Raw genomic sequence first — 26,804 nt, 5'->3', positions numbered from 1 at the left:
GACACAAAAACTAAGTAGTAGAGAAAAGTTGTGGGGTGCTGGATCTTTTGAAGCAGTAGATGTTTTGAGTTAGATGTTAATTAGTATAAAGGAATGATTATTCTTAGGCATCTCTCCCATGGTCAGATCTTTGCTTGAGTAGGGGCTGGGTGTGCGAGGATTAAGGCGTCAAAAGCAGTATATATTTCCTATGTTAAAAAATCCAACACATTTCTGGGGTTTAAAGGATCCCCCTTCATCAGGGCTCGGTACTGTGAAATGAAGTATGTACTGGACTAAGGCTTAACTGGAATCTGAAACAATCTTACTAATTAGTACTCCCCCCAGACAAAATCTGGAGCAGATGTGCATGGCAACAAATCAGCTTCTCTATTCAGTTTGTTCAGTTAAGATTTGAAAATAAAAGAGAGAAGCTGATTGTTTGCCATGCACAGCTGCTCCAGATTTTGTCTGCTCCAGTTTTGATAAATTCCCTTTAGTGATGTTTTATGATACACGAGTCTGAATAATATAAAATCTTGGCTTTATACAGGTGAAACTCGAATAATTAGAATATCGTGCAAAGTTCATTTATTTCACTAATGCAACTTAAAAGGTGAAACTAATATATGAGATAGACTCATTACATGCAAAGCAAGATAGTTCAAGCCGTGATTTGTCATAACTGTGATGATTATGGCTTACAGCCCATGAAAACCCCAAGAACCCCAAATCCACAACCTCAAAAAAGTAGATTATTACATGCAATCAATAAAACAAGGATTATACATAGAACAATATCGGACCTCTGAAAAGTACAAGCATGCATATGTACTCAGTACTTGGTTTGGGCCCCTTTTGCAGCAATTACTGTAATTACTTTTGCACGATATTCTAATTATTCGAGTTTCACCTGTATGTCCTGCATTGGCAATTTCCTCCTTGAACACCCAAAAACAAGAGTGACATGCTTCCTAGTGCCTTTAGGTTCTTTCATTAAAAAAGACTGGACACAAAACGTGCAAATGCCTCTTTTTTTGCAGTTTTAATAGCAGCCATATCTCCTGTCCATAGCAATGAGTTCCAAGGACTGTGGGTAGAGACAGGCATGGGCACTTGCCCCCTCCCCAGCTGCATTCAGCTCCCTGCAAACCTAGAAGCAGTTACAAATGCTATAGAAGGAGACAGAAGGATGACTGACATCCCTGGACATTCCCTGCCTACTGCAATGGCAAAAGACACACAGGCCGGGATGCCTGGCTGTCTGTAAACACTGTGTATTGGAATGTCATCCTACAGGGAAATGCGGCAGCAAGCATGGCAGGCTGATAACGCTGCTGCTGTCAGTGCAGTCACCCACTCACCAGAAACAGGAGAGGATTGCAGGATCAACAGGTATTTCATGAATCGCTTTATGTTATACATGTATATAACAAATGAAAGGGACCATATTAAAAGAAAAAAGTTTATAGGTTTACAAACACTTTTAAAAGTAGAAGGTGTGCGTTAAAAATGTATATCGTAAGCTCATACAGGTGGGTGCTGTTCTTCTCATGAGTCAAAAAGCGAGTATACTTACCTTATTCCTTGATTCTGAAGATGTCCTCAAGCTGCACGAGCAATCCCCAATACTGTTCTTATTTTCCTTGCACCTGATTGGGTATTCTTTGCAAAGTGAATTTTCATCACATTCAATAAGCTAAGAGAAAATCTCCTGCAAAGTCAACAGCCTATGTGCCTTTAGTATATCAACCCAACTGTTCCTAGTAAATTTTATAATATACCGTAACTCAAGTCTAATTAAAGGACAACTATTGACAATGTGATCATAACATTTCTTACGGTATAATGAGTCATGCACAATTAGCATTTTATGTCTTCTCATTTATATACAGCAGACTTTCTCCACCTTCTTACCCTGGAGCAACCCTATCTTCATCTCAAGGTACAGTACATTAGCCGGATCAGGAGGTTGCAGAGTGTTTTAAAGAAAAGTGGAGTATGAAGTGTATTTGACTCCCAACGCTCTATGATCTCTACATGACAACATTATTTTCAGCAATCATCATGAAATGAAAAGAATGATAATAGAGGACAGAAATGGAATGCACACAATGCAATCCATAGAGTTCCTTACAGTAGTGGACAATAGAGAAATTACCCCTTACATTGGAGGTTCAGTGGAGAGGTTACGCCTTACAGAGCATCAGTGGAAAAATGCCCCATTAAATTGGTGGTCAGTAGAGAAACAAACCTTTCTATTTGTCATCAGCTGAGAAATGGCCTCTTACATTGCTGATCAGTGGAGAATTGTCCCACTACAGTGTTGGTTAGTAGAGAATTTCCCCTTGACATTAGTGGTCACAGAGAAATGGCCTCTTATATTGGCGGTCAGTGGAGAAATGTCCCACTACACCGGAGTTAGTAGAGAAATGCCCCTTGACATTGGTGTCCAATAGAGAAATGGACTCTTACAATGGTGGTTAGTGGAGAAAAGTCCCCCTACATCAGTGGTTAGTAGAGAAATGCCCCTTAACATTGGTGATCAGTAAAGAAATGGACTCCTACATTGGTGGTTAGTAGAGAAATGTCCCTTGGCATGAGTGATCAGTAGAGAAATGTCCCTTGGCATGAGTGATCAGTAGAGAAATGGCCCTTGACATTAGTGGTCAGTGGGAAAATGTCTCTCTACACTGGTGGTTAGTAGATTAAATGCCCCTTGACACTGTTGATCAGTAAAGAAATGGCCTGGTACATTGGTGGTCAGTGGATACATCTCCCCCTACACTGGTGGTTAGTTGGGAAATGCCCCCTTGACATTGGTGGTCAGTAGAGAAATGGCCTCTTACATTGGTGGTAAGTGGAGAAAAGTCCCCCTACACCAGTGGTTAGTAGAGGAATTCCCCTTGACATTAGTGATCAGTAGAGAAATTACTTCTTACATTGGTGATCAGTAGAGAAGTGGCCTCTACATGGGTGGTCAGTGGAGAAATGTTGCCCTACACTGGTGGTTAGTAGGTAAATGTTCCCAAACACTGGTGGTTATTGGATAAATGTCCCTTAACATTGGTGATCAGTAAAGAAATGGCCTCTTACATTGGTGATCAGTAGAGAAATGTCCACCTACACTGGTGGTTAGTAGATAAATGTTCCCCAACACTGGTGGTTAGTTGGGAAATGCCCCTTGACATTGGTGATCAGTAGAGAAATGGCCTCTTACATTGGTGGTCAGTGGAGAAATGTCCCCCTACACTGGTGGTTAGTAGGAATATGCCCCTTCACATTAATGAAAAATAATTAAAAAAAGCAATTGTTTACACAGTGCCTTAGCAATCTTTGACATTCAGTTTTACTTTAAAGCTGAACTTTAGGTAAATAGCAAAATATACAGAAGAAATACTTATATGTGAGTGGTTTTACCTGCCAAAAGAGTTGCATTTCTGTCTATCCAGTCCTGAGATAGACACAGCTCTGCCACATATCATAGACCAGTCTGGCAAGTCAAATCAGATTTTTCGCTGCTGCAGTTTACTAACAATTACAGGACTTGTCCCCCCACCTTGTGACTGGACAGAGAAAGGAGAAGCAGGAGGCTGATAAGCTCATCTCCTTGTCACTCTGATCTCTCCTGCTATCAGCATGCTTCCTGCACTGCAGCAACTTGATTGGCTTTTTGTGCTGCTTCTTCAACAGTCCTAGCTGTGCTGTAAAGTACTATAAAAACGGCTGATACGAAGTCAAATTCAGGTAATTACACTGCTGACATTTAATAAAAAAGTACACTTAAGGATGTGTTAATGAATACAGAGCTGCATAAAAATGGTGTATTTTATGTCTGCCAGGGATTCAGCTTTCAGTCTTTATCATGAGTGTGTCTTTCATGAAGGGAGAACGAGCTGTAAAATACACAGGAAGGATGCCCCACAGATTGAATTACTGCGGTCCGTACTAAATCAGATTATAGCATTTAAATGCTACATCACTTCATTCCCCCGACCAGGAACAAAGATGGTCTAGACGACGCACATTTCAGATCACTTACAGGCACCTTGAAGAGAACCTTGCTGAAATATTTACGAAGTGTATATAATACATGGAAAAATGACATGTCGTTCCTGCAATATACACTGGAAAGTCCCATTACTTCAGTGACAGGAAGTATATTCCCTAACAGCATTTGTGTGATGTATCTGTGAGTTGTCAGTGTCACCTATCAATGTCTCTACAGATATCGAATATCTAATTATGACTTACTATTTGTCACAGCCGCAGAGCTGCTTTACTATGCCAATATCATCTGTTTCCATGAAGCCGCCATCTTCTGTGATATCAAAGCTGAACTCCAGGCAAACAGCTAGATGAAAATACATATACAGGAGCTGGTATACTTTCCTAAGGATTTGTTCATTCAGTCCTGAGAGTTACACAGCTCTGCCGCACAGCACAGCACTGTCTGACAGGGAAGGGGACTTTGGGGGTTATTCACAAAGCTAGCCGAGGGATCAGCCGTGATCCTTCGGCTAGCTTTGTTTGCGGGAGCCGTTCGGTTAAACAATGACAACAGGGCAGAGACAGCCGGGATGTCACAGCCGGCTCCGCCCAGTTGTTATTCATTGGCCGGGACCTGCTAGAAGAGTCCAGCAGGTCCCGGCCAATAGGAAACAGTTGGGCAGAGCTAGCTCCACCCATTTGTGTTTTTTTTCTTTTTAAAACATATTTTTTCAACTTTTTTCATTGATTTCATTGATTTCCTATTCTGCTCGGTACCACAGAGGTAGCGAGCAGAATAGCTGAGCCAAATGCTGCTCGACTGTGTTTTTGAGGGCCCATTCACACTAGTACAGTGCATTAATCGCACAGTCCCATTCTGAAGTGGTAGGTGTGTTGCATTGCCATTCATTTGAATGGCACCCCAAACGCACCTCCCACCCACAATTTGGTCAGCCATACCGGAACGCACGGTATCACAATGCCTTGCATTCCAGTGCAGCGCTACTTGGGTCATGACTTCATGACCAAAGAAAAAATGTGGGTTTTTACGTTTTAGACTGGGGTGCCTCAAGATTTCGCATACTTTTAAAGGGTGACGTGACTAAAAAAAGGGTGAGAAATTCTAATAGAACCTTTTTCTACTCCCTCCAAAACAAGAGGTTGTGGCTGAAATTCTGATTTAAATTCAGTTGATCTTTGCCACAAGGACCCAACGTTTGTACTAGAATGCAGACTGTGATGTTGAGTATTCCTCCAAACCTGTACAGTGAGTTGTAGTAACTTTGTGGCTATCGCAGCCAATATTCAGACCACTCCAGGTTGGAGCCATCCTCTGACTGGTGTCACATGGAGGAGTCCATGTTCTTATAGAAGCTCAACAGCCACTAAACTGGATGCTGATGTTTGGATGCTGCTACTTGATGTTTAAAATTTTCAGTTTCCTGCAGAATTAGCTGGTTCCTGAGCGCTGGTCCTAATATCCTGTTATAGATGGCTCCTTTCCTTTGTAGGGTCCTACGGAGCCATCCTTGTGTGTGCTAGTAAGCTGTGTGCGCATCAAACACACAGGACGCAGAGCTATCCCCCAATTCCCCGCTACTCCTTCGTCCATCTTCCCTTCTCCAAGCTAGTAGATGGACTCCTCTGTCCCTCGTGACCTTGTACTAGACAGGAAGTTCAGGGAAGTGGGGCCAGCTGTATGGAAATGTGTAGAAATACTTGGCAATGTGTATTAGTTTGATATGGATTCATTATTAAAAAATGGAGTTTAATACTACTTTAAAGCAAGGACAATCCTGTAGACACATCCAGTGAAGGTGACCTTCTTTTGAAGGGTCTCAGTAATTCAGTCTATGTACTTGGTAGGAACTAGATATGTCATTGGCTTTTAGTAAATGGTTGGTCTGGTCCAATCCATATCTACGAGGCACACCTTAAAAAAAAGATGGCCTACATTTTCCTCAGCTGGAAGAAGGGCTGGATGTTGCATGGCAACCTCTGTCACAGCACAAAGCACAAGTTAAATCTGTCCAGGCACGTCTCCAGCATCTTTTTCGGTTTCCTTGTGTTAACTTGCATCTGTGCACATTTTACGGTGTAACAAATCTCAGCTCTTTCCAAAATAAACCGCAAATTCAGAGAAATGAAAAAAAAAGCGCTTGCTCTATATCCAAACATACCACAGTGGCTTTTCTCCACATTTCAAAACAGATTCTTAGCTAAGACAAAAGTGCAGTGTGTGAGGAGCATGTGCTGCAGACTACTCTATATATATCATACACTGTATGTAACTATAACTTTATATATCCTGTTCAACTAAAAGCCAATGATGATGTCACTTGCCCTTAAAGGAGAACTATGAGGTGAGTGATTTTCACTCAGCCTCATAGTTCGAGCCGACGTGTGACAATGAAACTGTCACACGTCCGCTCTATAGATCGAGAAGTGAGCGAATGCATAGTGTCGCTCGCTCACTTTGCGATCATCTCCCTGCAGAGAGCTATGACTGTCAGTCACCGCTCACCGCAGGGATTCCCCCCCTCCCCGCTCTGATCCTCCAGCACTGACTGGGAGGAGGCGGGCACAGCTGGCTCTGCCTCTAGATAGAGGCAGAGCATAGCTGGGTGTCATTCACGTAGCTGGGTGGATCTCGACAGTGGGTGTCACTGTCAGAGCATAGCTGGGTGTCATTCACATAGCTGGGTGGATCTCGACAGCATTGTTGGGATCCGTCCCAGCTGCGGCGCTCTCAGTATATTGCAGGCAATAGCCCACTATATACTGAGCTTTGGATCACGGGAGGAGGTTAGTATATGTCCTCCCGTGACCCTTAAGAGAACTATGGAATAAAAAGCCCATAGCTCTCTTTTAACTTTATTCTCGTTAGAAAAAACCCCACAAAAAAGTAATGATGAGGAAGGCGTACATCTCCCTATCATGAGCCCCCATATATTGAGAAGCTGTCTGGTACCTTAGATAGCTACCTAAGCCATGGAAGCAATAAAACAAACATTTCCAAGGGCATTTGAATTCCTTCCACATTCAAAGGAGCTGCCAAGATATTTGCCAGCTGTGAGGCACCATCAGAATGTGTCTCGGGTGAAGTCCTCCAATGGCACCTGGAATAAGATTCTCAGTTTGCTGCAAATTTGACTAAAGTTTGCAGATTCCTGAACATGACACTTACCCATATGACCAAAAGTATGGGACACCCCTTCAAATTACTAAGCTCAGGTGTTCCAGTGAAGGGTACTGTTAATACTACATCATCCAAAGACATTTTAGACAGTTGTTCACTTCCAACCATGTGCCAAAACTTTGGTGAAGGCACTTTTCTATTCTAGCACCCCTGTGCACTAAGCAAGCTCCATGGGGAAATGGTTTGACAAGTTTGGTGTGGAAAAACCTGAGTGGCCTACACGAAGCCCTGGACTTAACCCTATCTAAAACCTTCAGGATGAACTGGAACACTGATTGCAAGCCAGGTCTTCTCATCCAACGTCAATAACTGACATCACATATGCACTTTTGGCTGAATGGGCACAAATTCCAACTGACACACATTTCAGAATCTCGTGGAAAGCCTTCCCAGAAAAGTGGAGGCTGTTAAAGAGGGTGGTGGGGGGTTAACTCCATATTCTTGCATATGGTTTTGGAATGGGATGTTCAACAAGCTCATATAGCTGAAATTAGGGATGCCCCGATAGCGATACTAGTATCGGTGCTGATAGCGAGTATTGAGTGGGTACTCGCCCAAATCCTCCGATACCTTCCACGATACCGGAACTTCCGGTCAGAGGATGATTTCCTCTGACCAGTAGTGCCGTAGGGGATCATCAAGCCGGCTTCCCGGGCAATCAGGAAGTCAAGTGGCAAGTAATGACCCGCTGCCCGGGTTTCTGATTGCCCGGGAAGCTGACTCCATGCCAGCGGAAGCACCGATATCGGTACTCGGTATCGGCGAGAAACCAAAGCAAAATATCGGTACTCATACTAGATACCGAAAAACCGGTATCGGTGCATCCCTAGCTGAAATGGTCAGGTGACTACAAATGTTTTGGTGTACACACATAGTGACTTCTGATTTTACTTTAACTTGCCTGATCTGCCACTTTGTTGCAAGTCAGTTACTCAAACGTTTACTTTCTGGTGCAACAAATGCTACAGAGAAGCAGAACCTGTACTGTTTTGTGACAGTCTACCGTTGCAAGAAAGGAAGTGGGTGGGTCTACACGCTGGGGGCGTGACCTGGCGCAGGCGTTGGAGGTGCCTGTATCATAGATATACACTTTCATTTCACGAGACAGCATCGTACCCTTTCCGCTGAATGCAAATTTTCAGTTACTGAATGTTTAATAATTAAGCAGATTTTATGAAGTAATAAAATCTATTTAACCATTAAAATGAGAGAATAAGTATGCAGTATGTCAAATTAACAGGGAACATGTTTGAACTGGATGAGGCTGCAGAAAAGAAAAACATCATTAGAGCCAGATTTGAATATTTGTGTTTGTTTCTTTCTTGTGCCATCTGCTTACTTTGAAAATAGCTTACAGGGCGTGTTACAAAATAACATGAATTATGTTTCTCATTAATTAGTACATTCCACAAGCTTACATCTTCAAATGTGGAATTACATCATTGGAAGGAAACATGTTTTCCATGGCAAAAAAACGATCTAATCCTGTCAAGAGCAAGAGCATAGATCATAACTGTCAATTGTCTTTGGTTTCCAGGAGCGAGCCCAGCCTTTTAAAACAGAACCTGTCAGACAGTTTAAACCACAAGGTCCTTATAATGACATCTGGGAGGCAGGAAAGTCTCCTCTATGCTCTCCTACAAAACTAGTTTTGTTAAATTGCCAAGAGCTTGACATTATCGACTTTGGATCTATCTGCCCCCTGTATCTTACCTATACCAATAACACTGATGAATGAAAGCACGTATCAACCAACAAGAGCATTTGTAATGGATATGGAGTATGAGTGGTGAATGGAGCTGAGGCCCAAAAATCAGGGAACTTACAGGATAAGTGCACTTTAAAATAAAGTGCACATATACCTATTGTTCCCCCTTCCATAATCGAAATGATCCCACCCTCTCCGTCCGCAGATCTGTACTTACATAGGTTCAAAGTGTGCAGTTCCTCTATTGTTTACATACCAGCTCTGCAATGCTCCCTCTGCTGACTGCACCTGCACATTACAGCCCCAGAGACTTCTATGGGACCATCTCCAAGCTGGAAGATGGATGTGTCCAGGAGAGGAAGACCTGCCCTGCTGGATGTCAACAAATAGCAGAACAGTGGTCCTTGGATCCCAGTAATTATACATCGGTGGAGGGTGATATCGACATGTCATTATGTGTAATGACATGCCACCCGACTTCCTGAAAAGCCAGAATGTCGTCTCCATGCTCCCTCGTCACCAGGTGAAGAGGAAGCATGGAGCCGGCTTTCTGGTCAATCAGGAAGCCGGGGGGGGTTTAATTACTCGCCGCCCGGCTTTATGATTGGTCAGCTTCCTGACCAATCAGGAAGCCGGGCGGCGAGTCATAACACGCTGCCTGGCTTCCTGATTGGCTAAGAAGCCGGCTCCATGCTCCCTTGTCACTAAGTGATGAGGGAGCATGGAGCAGGCTTCCCGGCCAATCAGGAACCCAGGCCGCAAGTCATTACCCGCCCCCTGATTGGCCAGGAAGCCAGCTCCATGCTCCCTGGTGACAGAAGCCACGGCGGTGTGTATTGACTCGCTGCCCACCTTCCTGATACCAGAGATTCCGGCATCGGGATAAGTATCGGAGACATTTAGGCAAGTATGAGTACTTGCCCAAATACTCTGTATCGGCACTAGTATCGGTGTATCCTTAGTGTACACTGTATCAAACGCCACTGTCAGAATACCCTAACAGTGCTTACAGCTGATGATTTTCCAGCATGTCCCTTTGGCAAAAGACGATCTAATGACCAACTTTTGTCGAGGGGATAGGACCACTGTCACCACAATGGAAAGTAGTGGGAAATAAAAATAAAAAAATGCCACAGGAACAAAAGGGGACAGGAAATATTCCGGACCATATCTAAGGACTGGTAAACTGCAAGTGATTACATTTTTAGGAATACAGAAAGCCTTAACATCTTCTCTTCTTCGTGACATATTGCAGAGGTGGTCTATAGTCCAAAGAGAGACCTGGGAACAATGTAACTGACAAGTGATCAAGAAATATCTCCTTATACTGAAAACTGCATTCAGCTGTTGTCTAAGGATCTGTAAAATTCTGTGGATGTCTATAATCAGCATGGACCCACAATGATTAAATAAAAACAATATACACAATTTTCTCCCAGCGGTCGTTTAACAAGGATGTACACTGCGCTGCTTTACACACATACAGTCAATGGAAGAAAGGGAAGTGGTGCATAATGATAATAATATGCCTCGGCAAGCATGGAGAAATGTGAAAAATATGGTAAAAGTAAGCTTAGGAAGAATAATCCATAACAGACTATTCATTGCTATTGCACAATTTGTTCATAGGGAGCATCGACTCTGACAGGTTTTAGATATATATCTTCTCTGGTCAATTTGTCAGTATGATATTTCAACACAATTCAACAAAATCTCTTTTGCAGAAAACACAATCAACTTAATAAAAAAAAATAGGTTTTAACAATAAAATCAATAAAGCCTTTCACATTTATAATTTAAAAGAGAACTATGGGGTAAGTGTTTTTCCCCATGGTTCTCTTTAGTGTCACGGGAGGACATATACTAACTTCCTCCCGTGACCCAAAGCTCAGTATATAGCGGGCTATTGCCAGCGATATACCGAGAGCGCAGCAGCCGGGACGGATCCCGAAAATTCTGTCGAGATCGACCCAGCTGCGTGAGTGACAGTTGGCTCAGCCTATCTAGAGGCAGAGCCAGCTCTGCCCGCCCCCTCCCCCTGTCCATCCCTCCACTCAGCACTGGAGGATCGGAGAGGGGGAATTAACAGTCACCGCTCACTGCAGGGAGACGATCGGTGCATGTTTCCTCTCACTTCTCAATTGATAGAGCCGACCTGTGACAGCTTCTTTATCACAGGTCGGCTCTAACTCTGAGGATGAGTGGAAATCACTCACCTCATAGTTCTCCTTTAAGGCTGAACTCCAGGCAGATATAAAAGATGCAAATGAATGCAGTTCTTTAATCATGAATACATCATTAATTGTAATATCAGCTTCTTGCAGTCACTTTACAGCAAAAGTCAGAGAGAGAGCCGGGGAGCAGCACAAGAAGCCAATCAGATGTGTTGCACTGCAAAGAGCATGCTGATTGGATAAGAGAGCAGAGTGACAGAGAGATGAGCTAATCAGTCTGCTGATTCTCCTTTTACGGTCCAGTCACAGAGTGGGATTTGGGAAGGGACCTATAAACGTTACAGGATTGCTGCAGAGAAACATCAGGTCCCCTCCTCTGCCGGACAGGGTTGTGCTGTGTGGCAGAGCTGAGTAAATCTGATCATGGGATGGACAGAAATACACACATATTTGTAAGTAAAACAGCAGCCATATGTGTATTTGATCTCTGTATATAGCTGGAGTTCAGCTTTAATACAGCCAGAGAACAGCCAGTGGTCATTTTTTTATATTTCACGTGCCTTTGACACTGCAGCTTTTTCTTTTGGGCTTTCACAAACTGATTAAAAATCTCCTTTAGATCCAGTACACTTTTTCCATTTAAAACTTTACCCTCATGCAAAACTGGCAACATACATTTTAACAGCAGCACACTGCTCAAACCAGAAAAGGCTCCTTCGCAAGATAAATGCCTGAACAAGGCCTGTGACATCCGCAGGGGTGAGTGATCTAATGGCAAGAATTAGAAACACGGTTTCATCAGATCTAGCAGACGGGGACTCTCCCCTTATTGTTGTCGCCGATTTATTTATTAATAATTAAGTAATTATGGTAAAATTAATTAAGGATAAGAACATTTTCTTTTTTTTTTTAGTTTGAAAAAAATTTGAAATATTTCAAAAACAACTCCAATCAAAACTTAAAAAAAAAAAAATCAAAAAAGTGGGGAAGGGAAAGAACCTCTGTCAGGTTCTTTCCTGTGCTCTTTTTGTGCCTACCGGGAAGTTTTCCTCTCATTTCCTGTCGGAAAAGGAAGTAAGGGGATATCTTATACTTTTTCATAAAATTGTGGAGGGATAAGACCCTCTGCCAGATTAATATTACTGTCTGATCTTCTTGTGACAAGCACTTATAAATGTTTGATATAAGTATTCAGGGCCGGATTTACTCCCCCTGCCGCCCCCAAGGCCAGGTTCCACAATACGGGGGGGGGGGTTCCCGAGGCCGGGCCTCGGTGGCATTGTGGGAAATCCGGGCCTGTAAGTATTTACTCTTCCCAAATCTATGAAAAACAAATTTTTGCTAAAGTTGGCCTTTAATATGCTGCATTATTTTAGCAAGTAGGTGGAGCCTTAGGCTCCCTTTTAGATAATAATTACAGCACATTGAAAGCAGCCTTTTGTTTACAGGTTACATTGCTCAAGCTGCAATTTGTACACCGAAATAGATAACTTAGCAATAACTCATCCCAGTGACTTATCCCTCAGCTTGTGGATCATTCAAAAGTTTAAATAAAACAAAGCAAGTCACAATGCAAGCAGCCAGTGCTGTGATAGCTCTTTAGCTAACCCATAGTAGGGCATGCTTTGTCATGTTTAAACAAATATTGTATATAACAAGATATAAAGCAACATAACGTATACAAAAAAAACAGTTTTTCTTTCATATATGATGTTACATTTTATATTTTTTCAAATACCTTGTAAGTAAGAAAATACCTCAAAACAACATTTTGTTACTTACCTAGTTCACACTACATATATACTCTACTATAAATATTATGACATGTTTACACAAAATGTACATGTTTATCTCTACCTGTACCTCAGAGATTCGGATATACATTCTCTGTACTGTTTGCTTATTTATTTCAGAAAAAAAAATGATATAAAATATAAAATTAGCAGCAAAACAAAAAGCAATTAGTTAGCTAAAAAATAGACCTTAAATGTGTATTTACTGAAATATGAGAGATTCACGTGAGTCAGTTTCCAGATATATGTACAGTATGCTAAAGAAACCAATCAGAATACAAGATTTATAGATAGTGGATTCATACTAATGACAAATTACTGCTGGCTGGTTGCTGTGGGCTGCTGCACTCCATTGCTTTTTGCATCTTAACTGGCTCGCCATATGTTTGCAATTACTGTGTGTCCCAGTTTATTGTGGAATGCTGTGTGCAAGAAACCAGCACTTCCATGTAATAGAAGATTTAGAAACAGGCTCATTTCCTGCCCACCACTAGACAAAGCCATGGGATTTGCAGAGGAGACCAGTAAATGTGTGCAATTTTGGGTCTTCATAATACAGAATAAGTGGGTTGTTGTTGTTCCATATAGAGATATAAGTAAGATAAAGTCTTCCTCATTTAAAGCACTGACCTATGACAAAAATGTCAAGCCTTTACCCATAATTACTGTTTCAACAAGCTTTTATGTTAAGGAGTAACTCTACCTTATAGCAAGCTTATGGTGAAAAATATGGTATTAATACTCAACACTTTCTATCAGTATTCAAAATTTTCTTTCTTTCCCTTTATTTTTCATCTTGACTGTGAAAAATATTTGCAGTTGAGAGTCAGTTTTTAGTTTTTGTATTTTAATACAGCAGTCTGTTTTTCCACCAACACTTATTCTTTGTGGTCAAAGCCACAAGTCAGATTTTTTTTCCATTGGTGTCTATCCTGTCCTGACCATAGGAAGTCCCATCGCACTCCTGACTGATAAAGACTTGAGATCCACAGATGGGTGCTGCAGTGACTGCGTTGCATGTAATCAGTGATGAAGAAGAAGTCTCCGACACATCAATCTTCACTCTACCATTCCATCTTTATTGGCTTTGGATAGTCATCATGGCATCACACTGAAAAGCAATGGAACCCGAACCAAACAGGTTCCTTCATCAGGCAAATAAAGTGATCATCACTTTGTTTGCCTAATGAAGATTTGGTTCTGAAACGTTGCTTTTCAATGTGATGCTATCACTATCCAACGTCAATAAACATGTAATGGTATAGTGAAGACTGGTGTGCCGGAGACTTCTTCTTCATATCCTGTCCTCTAGACACAAAATGAAGTGAGAAGAAATATCTCCAAAGTGCAGAAAATCTTTTATTAGTTGTCACCCTAACGTGTCCCAACTGGAAGATGTTACCTCTATTCCTGTTCTGGTGACAACTCAAAGTTTTTGACAATGGTGATCAGGACATAGAGGCTGAATCTCCCCACAAGGGACAGCAATAGAAAAACTTCACAGAGGTTCTAACTTACCACTCTATCGAAACTTTATGTAGTTGGCTACAGACACTTTACAGACACTTTACACTATTCCCTGTATTTCTCTGACCCTTTTTTCTTCTCCAGTACAGTAGAGTTTGTCTTATAATTGTCACCACACATAAACTTCCACTTTTGAGTCAACCATCAGTCTGCACTACCCCACCAATGATTCATATTGATTCCTGTGGAAGGCCCTACACTGGGACCTGGAAGGTCTGTCAGAGGTCAACCTTTGACTCCCAGTGCCCCTGCTCTTTGACTTCTCTTTCATTTTAGCAGTTAGTGATCCAAAATCCTCATTAGACCTCGCTTGTTGTTGTGGTTGTTTTTAGTGTCCCATAGAATGGGTAAGAGCTGTTAGGTTTTTATTGTCCTTACTTGGAGATCTCCCCTCAATTCTTGTCCCGGTGACACCAAGACATTAAAATAAAACAATAGAAACCTGACATGTATACTACAATCTCCATAAAAGTGCTACTGATGCCGTTTCTCTGCCCATCAGAGAGATATCTCATCACTTGCTGTGCTTGCAACACCCTGCCACGTGAACAGGAAGTAAAGGTAAATCTCTGCAACAGAGACATACTACTGAGGATGAATTTCTCCCTAGTGCCTCCAGCTACAGAAGTCACTGAGGGCTCAATTTAAAGTTTGCTTACTGCTTCTTCAAAATATACCAATACTTAAAAGTCCATAGCTTATCACAGATTCACTTTAAAGTTACATAGTTGCATAGTATTTGAGGTTGAATAAAGACATTAGTCCATCAAGTCCAACCTATCTCATTCTAGGAGTACCTGTACCCCTGTATATTACGGTCCCTTAAGAAATCGTCCAAAAGTTTCTTGAACAATTCCACATTCTTTGCTGAAATCACCGCCTGTGGCAGTGAGTTCAAGACCCTAACTGATCTTACTGTGAAGAACCCCCCTCACTGTGAAGCCCATCGGCAGTGCGGGGCCCCGGTGTTCGAACACCGGGACCGTGCACTGCCATATATTGCACTGAGACTGTGGGGGTGCCCAGTACCGGACCCCACTGGGCCTCCCCACAGCTTTGTGCCATCCACAATGGCACTAAACAAACAGCTAAAACTGACCCAGGGGAAACAGTCTACTTTTCTCTGTCTGTTGTGCTCAACGAATCCTTATATCACCAGTATCCTCATTTTCAGAATGATCCTAAATGTGGCCCTGTGACAACACAGGCCGTGTTTTAAGGTTTTTGGACCCAAAGTTTGTTCATGTATCATTGTGAAAAGAGGAGCAGTATTGCTTTGTAAATCACAACAAAAAAAAAGATAATTCCAATTTCCTTTCTACATGTCTCATGTATCCAATGTTACACATGACACTTGATTGGTACAGGAGTGTCACTATCTTACATTTGTATCTAGGGAATGACTCATTTATGAGGAAGTGAGATTGACCCGGGGCTTTAGATGAATTTGAAGCATTTCATTACTTTTTGTAAGACGCAGGAGAACACAGAGTCAGAGCTCAGGAACAAGCATTCATCTTGAACCAATTAGCATTCCGCTGTCAAAGGATTTTTCAAATCCTCCATCAAAACACCAACAAAATGCACTGTTTATGTTTGTCCATGAAGCCCCACAATTCTATTTTGTTTTTAAACTGTTTACTGTAACGCTAAATTGTAACTCATATTTACTATACTGTTGGAGCACGGCTATATACATTAGTGCTAAGATTATCCAGACCAAGAACTGAACAGGATCCTTTACATTTTTTTATATGAACAAGCAAACATGAAAATGTGGCTTCCAAACAGACTTAGGAAACACATCCTGCTTGTTGAATTGCTATAAATTACATCCTGGCATTGATTTTATGCACTTGGCTTTCCCACTACTTCTAAATGCTAACTTCTACATTTTAAATTTTTCTTTAGTTTTTACTTTCCATAGTTAACAACATCCTTATCCTGTACACAGCCAAAGTGGAGAATCCCAGGACCCAGGCAGCCAATGCTCCTTAAAAGTTGCCTTTGGTGGTGAAGTGGTGCCTAACTTCTGAGGTTTTCCATAGTTATCAATGGAGCTGGCTCCTAAAACAATTCTGCTGGCTCATGTATTGGACAGGCTGGCTTCTGAATTCCATATTAATTTGTCCACCCCTGCTCTATGAGTAGAGTGCAGCCTTGTCCACGCACACATATACATACACTTGAGCATAAGAGGGAGGTTGCACAGCACAAAGAAATGTGACAGGAAGCTGGATTCCAACCAGAAATTTTTGGTAAAACCTAATAAATCAGGCTAAAGTAAAAGAATAATAAAGTGACACTAAACTTAGGAATTAAATATGAAAAATACATTCAAGTAGCTTAACTATTAACAAAAATGTGTGTTATTTGTGTGTCACTCGGCTGTAGATCCTCAAATCCTCTCTGAATTGGCGCTGACACTGTCCTTCCTCCCGGAGGGTGGCTACTTTTGTTCCCCATGGTCCCTGTGTGTGTTAGAAAGTAGCCACCGCTCCAAAAAATGACCTGTAATAATAGTTGTCAATTTTTTAAGATACACATTGTTTCCGCAAACTTAAATGTCATTCATTTTGTAATGTATAGTCATTTAAAGGTTTTTACAATAGACATGAATTTTTTCACGCCATTGCATTTTAATTTTATTTTCTTAAAGGAGAACTATGGGGTCAGGGCTTTTCCCCATAGTTCTACTTAGGGTAACGGGAGACACAAACTAGCGCCCTCCTGCTACCCTACGCTCAGTATATCGCGAGCTGCAGCTCGCGGTATACTGAGACGCCGCAGCTGAAGCGGATCCCGACAATTATGTCTGGATTTGCCCAGCTGCGTGAGTGACAGCTGGCTCTGCCTATCTAGAGGCAGAGCCAGCAGTACCCGCCCCCTCCTCCATCCGTTCCTCCAGTCAGTGCTGGCGGATCGGAGCAGGGGGGAATCCAGCCCCTCCCCTGTCAGGGCAGAGAGCCGTGACAGGATTGAGAGGTGAGCGAACGCCGGTATGTGTTCGCTCACCTCCCGATCTACTGAGCCGACCTGTGACAGTCTCATTGTCACAGGTCGGCTAGAACTATGAGGTGAGTGAAAGCACTCACCTCATAGTTCTCCTTTAAAGCTGAACTTCAGGCAAACAGCTTACAGTAGTATTCAACTATCAAACTTTTTTCAATAATGAATCCAGATAAAACAAATATCTATTGCTCAGCAAAGTCTGTCTTTAATGTTTGCCCAAGCATTTACAATCATAATGTTTCTGAACAGCAGGTTGCAATTCTCTCAGCTCGGCTTCTATGAGCCTCCTGTCAAATACAAGATCACAAGGGACAGCACAGTGTCCAGCAGCCGTCCATCTACTAGTTTGGGGAAGGGAGGAGGAAGGAAGGGGAGCAGGGAGCATCTTGTCGTGCTATGCCTGTGTGTTTGTGGAGACGCACAGCTTATTAGCATACATAAGGGTGGCTCCATAGGATCCTGCAAGGGAAAGGAGCCACCCTAAAACAGGATATCAGGGCCAGTGATTAGGGGACCAGCTGATACAGCAGTAAACTGAAACTTTTAAACATCAAAGAGCAGCATCCATTGCAAGTGATTTAATCAGCTTATGAAATAACCTAAAAACCTTTTGACTTTATTATAACTTTTATTCACTGATTAACTACATTTAAGGGATCTGAATTTCTTCCTATCCAGTTCTGATATTTACACATCTCTGCCACACATCACAGTCTTGTCTGGCATGGGAGGAGACCTGATTTTTGTCTGCTGCAGTTGAGCAACACTTAAGGGTCTTGTTCCTCTCCCAGCCTGTGACTGACCAGTAAAAGAAGAAAAAGCAGTGGACCAATACCAGGCCAAATTTAGGTATGCACACTGCTTGTATGAAGAAAATACATTTAATGTATTCATACAGAGCTGTAATAATTTGCACCCTTGTTTTTTTTTTTAAAGAACTGAACATGCTGATGAGAAAATGACTGCGAGGAAAAAGACTGAATTCAGTTAAAAAGCTCAGGAAGCTTAGTGAATTGACCATAATAAACATGCAATATTATCAAAATATATGGCCATTGAATGCACTGTATATCCCTGTCAATTGATAACTACGAGCTACCTCTTGGTCTCTGGGGCCCCTAGGCATGGGCCTGGTGTGCCTAATGATAAATTAAATCTTAATCTTTACCATTATGTTTCTGATGCAATGATAACATAGAAATGTTTCTGCTTTCTATTCAGCCTCTCTAGCTTTTATATGAATGATGATTTATGCTGCTGTGCTGTATTTTACATTCATATTTTCCTCTTCTGTAGTTGGTAATGTGTGAGTCTTTATGTCCATGTACTGAGGGTTTCATAGCTTTTATCAGTCTCCCCGGAATTCATAGTGTCATGGGAGATTAATGTCAGTCAGTGCATCTGCAGAGAGTACAATTTTCCTGCTAGAGGAGAAAATAGGTATCTACAGTTCTGCACAATCAGCATAAAGCTGATTTACTGCTCTGCACAATAACTGTGCTACCACTGCTGGGAAGAAGAATGGCTTTCCACTGTGATAAGATACAAAATCATACCTGGGCTTCTTTAGAATCCCTTGTGCCTGAGATTTTTGGGGATGAAAAACACTATGCAGAATTGGGGGTATGGGTCAACATTTTTTAAATTGTTAATTGTGCGCATATTAAATCTGGCCAGTTTGCATCCCTAAATGTGCCCATACACTGCTCGATTCTCGTACGAGAATCGCGGGAAATCCCGCGATCGTACGAGAATCGAGCAGTGTGAACGAAGACGTGTGACCGTTTCTACTGTACGGTCGCACGTCTTTTGTCTAAGGAGCACGCTAGAAAACCAGCCGAAAATCGTACGATTTTCGGCTGGTTTGAAGGGTGCTCGGGAGACAAATGCCGAACGAGCCGGTGTGCGCACGCGGACACTGCACCTTCAGCATTGCGGTAATCGGAAGCCCGCCCCTCAGGGGGGCGGGCTTGCGATGATCGAGAGTACGATCTGCCTGTCCAAGATGGGCAGATCGTACGTTTTTTAAATTACTTTACAACCATCGCAAGACTAAGGTCGTAAAGTGTATGGCCACCTTTAGCCAGAAATAAATCAACTGCTAAAGCTAGATATACATGGTTAGAATATAGTTTGAAAAAATTAGTTCAAAACGTTAGTTTGATTTTGTAATACTCAATGGGGTCAAATCGATGATCAATTTCAACCTTGCGATGAAAAAAATAGAAGGAGCAGGATGGAAAATTCCAATAGTGAATATGATCTTCATTTGGGAAAATTAAAAATGGAATGTTAAAATGAAACGGAATTCCGAATGACATTCCTCAAGTCTCTGATGGAATTATCGAATGTTGATGAGGTTTTGTGTATGAACATTCATACGAAATTCTACCAGAGTACACCCAGCTTAAGTCAGCCATGATGGAGTCCAGTTCAGCCCTACCGCCATTCCCTATCTCCAGTTTGCTGCAGTTGTGTCATCTATATTCTCCTTCCACATAGAACAGATGACAGGCCCATCCTGCTCAAATATACTTAAAGGAGGAGACGAGAGCCCAACCTGCCCTCCTTGCAGCTTCTTCCTCTGCCAGCAGCACTTCCAAACATCAGCGCTAGAAATCTTTTGCTTGGTCAGATGGCATCAATCTTTTTTATAGTCAAAAGCGGGTTGAAAGTGAGCACTGCTCAGCCGGAGCTCCAACAATCACACTGATTAGCCAGAATCTCCGGGTGAAAGCCAGAGGGCTCCCAGGAATGAACATGAAATAAATACATGATGAGCTGAGTTGTGAGTAGAAAGAAAAGGTTAAACGGCCAGTCAACCCAAACTGATATTTCAGCTCTGGCAGATGCTGGTGAGTAAAGTGAAACTCCAGGCAAGCAAGATAATGCCAAATATATGTGCCAAAGGATTTGTATATTTGCACAGCTAGTCCAGCAATGTATACCTCATTGCCACAGTGAGCTGCAAGAAAGATCATTCTACTACTTTCTGATTCAGCCAACTGCTGCCTGGTTCACTCTGCTAATTGTACGGAGGTGAGGATGTTGATTCATTGTCAAATTAACAAATTGGAGGTAGAGAGGTGGCATAAGAAGGTTCACTGCTGAACCAGGAAATTACTCAAAATATAAATTTGATAAACAGTGAAATGCATATATTGTGCGGACATAAAAATACAAACTACCTTAATTTTTTTAATATCCAAAAACGCCAGAACTCACCGTTCCAATTCCACCTCCGACTGCAAATCAGCACATGCACCGGGTGCAGGCTACAATGTGCTCGCCCTTCTCAGACAATACTAGCAAATTCCATACAAGATAAAAAATACAGCATATAGACCACCAGAAGATCTCTCCCACTCCAGCGCCTCTCACACATTTCACAACCTGGGCTTAATCATAGAGGTGTCCTCTATGATTAAGCCCAGGCAGTGAAACGCGTGAGAGACGCTGGAGTGGGAGAGATCTTTTGGTGATGTGTATGTTGTATTTTGGATCTTGTAGTGAATTTACTACAATAAATTTTGATTTTATGGACACCGGTCTTGTGCGGCTGATTGCGGAAGTACCTTTTTTTAATACAACAGGCCATCTGCTGTCAGCATATATGTGTTTTGGGGGGTTAAGTATTCTTCAGGCAAAAAATGTGCATCTGTCTGCAAAAAAATGAAAAAAATTGCTCCAGCAGCGAAAAGGGTTAAGGCTGGACTGTAAATACATTAAAGACAACAGCAAAGGCTACTTTTAGAAAATCAAACGTTGTCCAGGGCTTATACCCACAACTCATCTAAATATAGTCTGAAAAAATATAGCTCGGGTGAGACCTGAGCTTTTTATGACTCTAGATTTCATCTGTTCCAACAACTGAGACCTCAAGTCCATATTTACTGGCCAGGTAACAAAGACAGTCATTTACGACAAAGCTGTGTGTGTTATTTATGGCAGGATAACATTTTATAAAGTGCAATAGATCTTGGAAAACTATTATTTGACTTCAGGTTCAAATACCATTTTTTAAAAACATGTTTTGGGATGAAACAGATGCAGAACATTTGGAGAGGTGCCGGGGCGTGTTGAACAGCAGATGTGAAACTTATCTGTTAACTTTTATCTTTAGAAATCCCCTAGCAAAGTTCACTTTTTGCCCATGGGACAAGCCAAAATTGAGGCTTTTGCTTCAGTATTGCCAATTCGAATATTATACGAGTCATATTACTGCACATAACCCTTGCAGCAGTACAGAGGTGGTGGCCAGTCTTCAGGGACCACTGTTCCAAATGTGAAACATCTTTAGAATCTTCTCTTAGGCAGGTAGCCCCATAGGGGTGTAATCGTCAGAGGGAATTACACCTCAAACCATGTTCTCCTATTAAAATACAACTACCACAACTACCTCATTGTGATATATAATTTGTTATCTAAACAAAGCTTCAACAGAATTCAATAAAGCTGATCTCCCATTAAAACAATAAACCCGTTATCCTTTCCCATCTGACTTCTCTATAGCTGATTGCTATTTACTAAACTAAAAAACTAAAAACGTTTACCTGAAATCACATTTAAACAACCAGCTAGGTCCCAAGCCTTCATTCTTCTGGATGGCAGCGTGTTGGGTCAGTCCTAAAGTGTCCACATTGCATCCTGCTAATGTGGACACTGCCCACTGACTGCCAGAAGGGTCCATCACAGGGTTCCCCAGGAGCCCTCAAAGGGTCCAGTAGTGATGTGGTGAAATCACACCGTGAAGTGGCAACAAGAACAGTCAGGTGCTTTAGCCTGCAGCTTCTAATCACCAGTCTCCATTCAAAAAAGGATAAGGTGCCTTGGGGAGTCATGTGATGGCAGTGTCAGGAACCAGATCTGAACCCAGGGCCTCTGCTGTAGCTGGCAGTGGTTCTACCTGCTGAGCCACCTTAGAACCATGGATAGCTCCTTGCCTGATCTCCTGTGTAATCCTCAATTAAACTTAGTTTCTGCTGAACTCTGGACTCCTTGCTCCTCCCTTGAACTTCCTATTTAAGTCATGCCTCTACACTTCCTGTTTGCCATATTATTGTGCTCCTGCCAATATCTTGCTTCCTGCTTCTTCTGTGATACAATCCGCTCATACTGCTACCCGTGTACCGACCTTTGGCTACTGGCCTCGGCTTGATCTCTGACTACGCTTCTGCCTGCTCCTATACTACTACCGGCAGCTTGTGCACCGAACCTGGCCTGTTTCACCATGAATTTGCCTGCTGTTTCAGCTATTGGACTCCGAGCCTGATCCCAGATTGTGACAGGCAGATATGAAACATTAAAAAAATAAACACATTTTTGCTTGGATGGGGTGGGTTTTGTTTTGGGCAGGGGGTGGGGGGCTTTACCCTTTAAGTACCAGGAACCAACTTGCTTTCCACAGGCTTGGATTCTGACTGTTTCTGCCTCAGTTAACCTCCACGCTTATGGCAAAATTGCAGGTTCTAAAGCCATAAAAGTAATTCCTTGAGATTTATTAGTCTGGTCTGTGAGAGATCCCAGACTTTTAACTAGAGGAAACAATAAAATAAAATGACCATTATATGAGCCACCTTGAGTCTGAATTGACTGCCCACTAGAAACATAAATGAGATGGTGGAATCTTGTTTAAGATTATTTATAGCAGGAAAACTTGAATCCCGTACAAAATTGAGAGAAATGGATAAACTAAAAATGACTTTAAGACTACTAAGACGGTTGGTCTATGCCCTAAAGTCAGAAGACCCCAACAAGCACATATTGCAGCTTTTTTATTAGGTGCTTGAAAGTCTACAGACAACTGTAGTCCTGATTGGAGTGATGCTTCCTCCATTTACCCTTCAACGATGGCAAAATTAAAGTGAAATTAAACCCTCAGATTTTGTAACATAAACCAATACTGTAACGTGTGCCTTACTGTAATCCATGGTTGTTTCCCTTCTCTTTGCTGCTCTTCCTTTTAAATCCGTATCTCTTCTCATGCTCTGCAGAACTTCTGTTTTGCAGCAGACTGCCTTGTCTCTGAAATGGATACATGGTGTCTGTGTGTAGGTTCACAACCTGAGCCAGCACTACAGGAACAGGCACTCAGCTGCAAAGGGAAGTTCTCCCCAAGCATGAGAAGATGTGAGGATTTAAAAGGAAGAGCAGCAAAGAGAAGGGAAACTACCATGGATTACAGTAAGGCACACACTAAAGTATTGGTTTATGTTAAAAAATCTGAGGGTTTAATGTCACTTATATTAACTGACAGGTAACTGATCAGACAATCTTTATAATCCCTTCATAGTGATTGGAGGATATAATACATGTGATCTGCATCGCTGAACACCTCTTCTCATTCTTCACAATAGGAGGGGTGGTAAAACTCATTTTGTAGGAAAAGCGGTATAACTCACAACCAAGTTCTCAAGAGATACAATAGTGCAGCAGAGGACTCAGCCCACCTATAAGTGAAAGACCTTGTTTTCTGTACAGACAATTTAAACAACCACTCAACCAAAACAAATGCAGCTGGGAGTAAATAATGAATACCTTGTGGGAATACTCAACTGCAGTGTTACTTTCTGGTATACTTCACTACAAAAGTGTGGGCTTTAACTCGTCACAGTTGTAGTTAAATGTCCTGCTCCCCTATATCCATGTTCTATGTTGCCCCCTCTACCCTTGTAGACTGGTGGAAGTGGAGAGAATGAAATATAGAGTTTCCTCCATTCTGATCAAAGCACCTACAACTAACAAAAGAGTAAAGCCAGGGGCGTAACTAGAAATCACAGGGACCCATAGCAAAATTTTGTATGGGGCCCTGTGATTTCTAGTTACGCCCACCTGATAACCCAAAACAGCCCACTTCAGAGGTACCCTGCCTGCAGAGCCCACCATAGACTTTCAATGGTGGTCTCTGCAGGGTCTCAGTTGGGCTGGTCAAACCCTCTTACCTGTCAGCCCCGATCCACTGTCCGCCTCCTCCACGGTCGCCGGCGGGCCAGCCTCCTCCGTCACCGGGCCCCGCCTCCTCCAACGCTGGACCCCGTCACCTCCTTCGCTGCTGGCTTTCAATGACTTGAGCAGCAGCTGTGAGGAGGAACGCGCCGCTGCACACATCAACCTGTCAGTGATGTGAACAGCGGCGCGTATCTCCTCACAGCCGCCAGTGACAGCCAGCAGCCTGAGATGCCATAGCGACCAAGGCGGCCCACACGGCATCAGAGGGAGCAGGACAACCTCAGCTGCCTCTATCTTTGGATCATTTTTTTCCAGCTTGTAATACTTAGGTTTGTAACAAGTATAATATAAAGTAGAGGTTTCCTTTATTACCAACAAAAACACCAAACCCTAAAGCTGGCCATGCACTGGTCTATTTTTTTCATTCAACCAATGCGCTTACAGGTATTGATGGATGAATCACCCGCTGTTTCCTTTGTATTCTGACAGCGGCCACCGGCTGCTGTCATAAAACACGAACGGTGCTTGGAGCCGAGTATCTGCAAGCACTGTTCATTCAAAGATTTTCAAACTGGCTCCTTCGATGAGCTGAAGCGTGCCAACAGCAGCACCCACTGTGCAAGTTTTGCATAGTGCATGGTCAGCTTACGGCTACATTTACACTTCTGTATGTAAACTGCAATTAATTTTTTATGCATTTTAGGTATGCATTACATGTACTTCAGGCATTGCCGTTCACCCCTATTAAATAGGTTTTCTGATGGAAATTGCTCCGATGATGCTTTAAAGCACCATACTTGCACTGCACTGCACATAATAGAAAGGTGGGAATTTAGGAAGTCTCTTGGTAACTATACCATATAGTTTTTATTCATATAAATACACTGAATATTACTCCTTTTAAAATGCCATAATGACCATACATATTGTATAAATTAAGCCATATTGTTTACCAGCATTAATGTTTAAGGAATATTATCAGGGACTTACCTTTCTGTCTGAAGTGTGACTTTGGACGGTTCCACGTTTGGGTTTTCCCATTCCATCTGTGGGCAGTGCATGAAGTAACAGAGAGTATATAGGGCTTCCGGCTCCCAGTACAGGGGTCCCTGCTTGTGGTGCATAGGCGTGCCGTTACCATGCTGCTTAATGTTGAGGGGCTGGAGGTGATGCATTGCCCGAGACACCAGGTCACCTGAGAACACAAAATGTATGTATGCTGAAAAATATTCACTTAAAAGCAACCAGTTTTCCAAAATACTTCAGTACTATTGCTAGGAACCTTTTGTCCCTCAGATGATATCATAGATTTCTGGTTTCATCTGCATGCCTGCCAGTGCTAGCAAGATAAAATGAATCACCCACTAAAAAGTTTGTTTTTTTTACACACCCAATACATTTAAAATTTGGCTGCAACTGCTAGACTCTTTCTGAAAATGGAAATTGCCTCGCTTTTGTACTGACCCTCTTGCTTGAGTCACGGACATGGAAAAAATATGCAGAGCAGAAATTTCAGAAGAAGTCTTCACTTTCAGAATAAGGAGTCTGAAATGGCAGCTTCCATTAAAGCCTTGGTTCTCAACTGGTGGGTAGTGACCCAAAAGGGGGTCGTGACCCCGTGTTCAGTGGGCCCCCGTGTGCCTTCCACTTTTCTAGGTGAGAGACTTCTCAGCCTCCCCCTAGTGCGGCACTGTCAGTTCTCACGCCAAGCAGCCATTCAAAATATGCTGCCTAGTGCTCAGTGTCAGCTTGAGGTGGGGTGGGGTGGGCTTGGGTTATGGCCACGAGGGAGCTCCATCCATACTTGCATTGCGCACAGCTCACTCGCGTACCCTGTAGAGGTGCCTGGACTGGAGTGACATCACAATCTGGCCCCTGGCACCTCTACAGGGTGTGCAAGAAAGCTGTACAAGTGGATGCACATATGGATGGAGCTCCGTCACAGCAGAGCAGCCCAAACTGCGTTCCATTGCAGTGCAACTTGGGTCACGACTTAATGACCAAGGACAAATATGGGTCTTGAGGTTTCACTGGTTGAGAACCACTGCATTAAAGGAAACACCATGAAAGCAGTGGATGCCATTCTTCTGAAAAGTCCAATTCCATGGTTAGTGTGATGATAACCTGGCTTTGGTGCTTTCTGAATTACTGAACCAGCATGAAGCCAGAGGAAAAACAATGCCGGGTTTGGGTTAGTGAAATAATGAAGTCAGAGAATGATCATGCGTGTGAGACAATTAGCAATTTCAGAAGCTTATCAATGGCAGCCTATGTGTCTTATTATATGTAGAGTATATGTATTATATATGCATTTACACATTCAGCAAATGTTATCTAAGAAAAAAATGTATGACCTAGATGAAACCTGTACTGCTGCTGTAAAAGCATAGAGCCGGTCTAATTTCCAAGGCACTAGTCACCTGGTCCTCTAAGAGGACTGATATACAACCAAAGCTAGCTAATCAGATTCTCTA

The 26,804-nt window shown here is 42.4% G+C and overlaps 1 protein-coding gene across 2 annotated transcripts in view; it reads right to left on the bottom strand.

Moving 5' to 3' along the window:
- The window catches only part of BTBD11 (BTB domain containing 11), a 221,858-nt gene that overhangs the window by 31,667 nt on the left and 163,387 nt on the right, over positions 1 to 26,804 (bottom strand). For both annotated transcript variants that reach the window (XM_018558172.1, XM_018558181.1), the window contains one exon: positions 25,321 to 25,525. In XM_018558172.1, the coding sequence (XP_018413674.1) occupies positions 25,321 to 25,525 (205 nt within the window). The remainder of the gene's footprint in view (positions 1 to 25,320; positions 25,526 to 26,804) is intronic.

This window comes from Nanorana parkeri, unplaced genomic scaffold (assembly GCF_000935625.1).
Source record: "Nanorana parkeri isolate BGI_ZX_2015 unplaced genomic scaffold, ASM93562v1 scaffold14, whole genome shotgun sequence".
Classification (NCBI taxonomy): domain Eukaryota; kingdom Metazoa; phylum Chordata; class Amphibia; order Anura; family Dicroglossidae; genus Nanorana; species Nanorana parkeri.
This window is presented reverse-complemented; position numbering and strand designations above follow the sequence as displayed.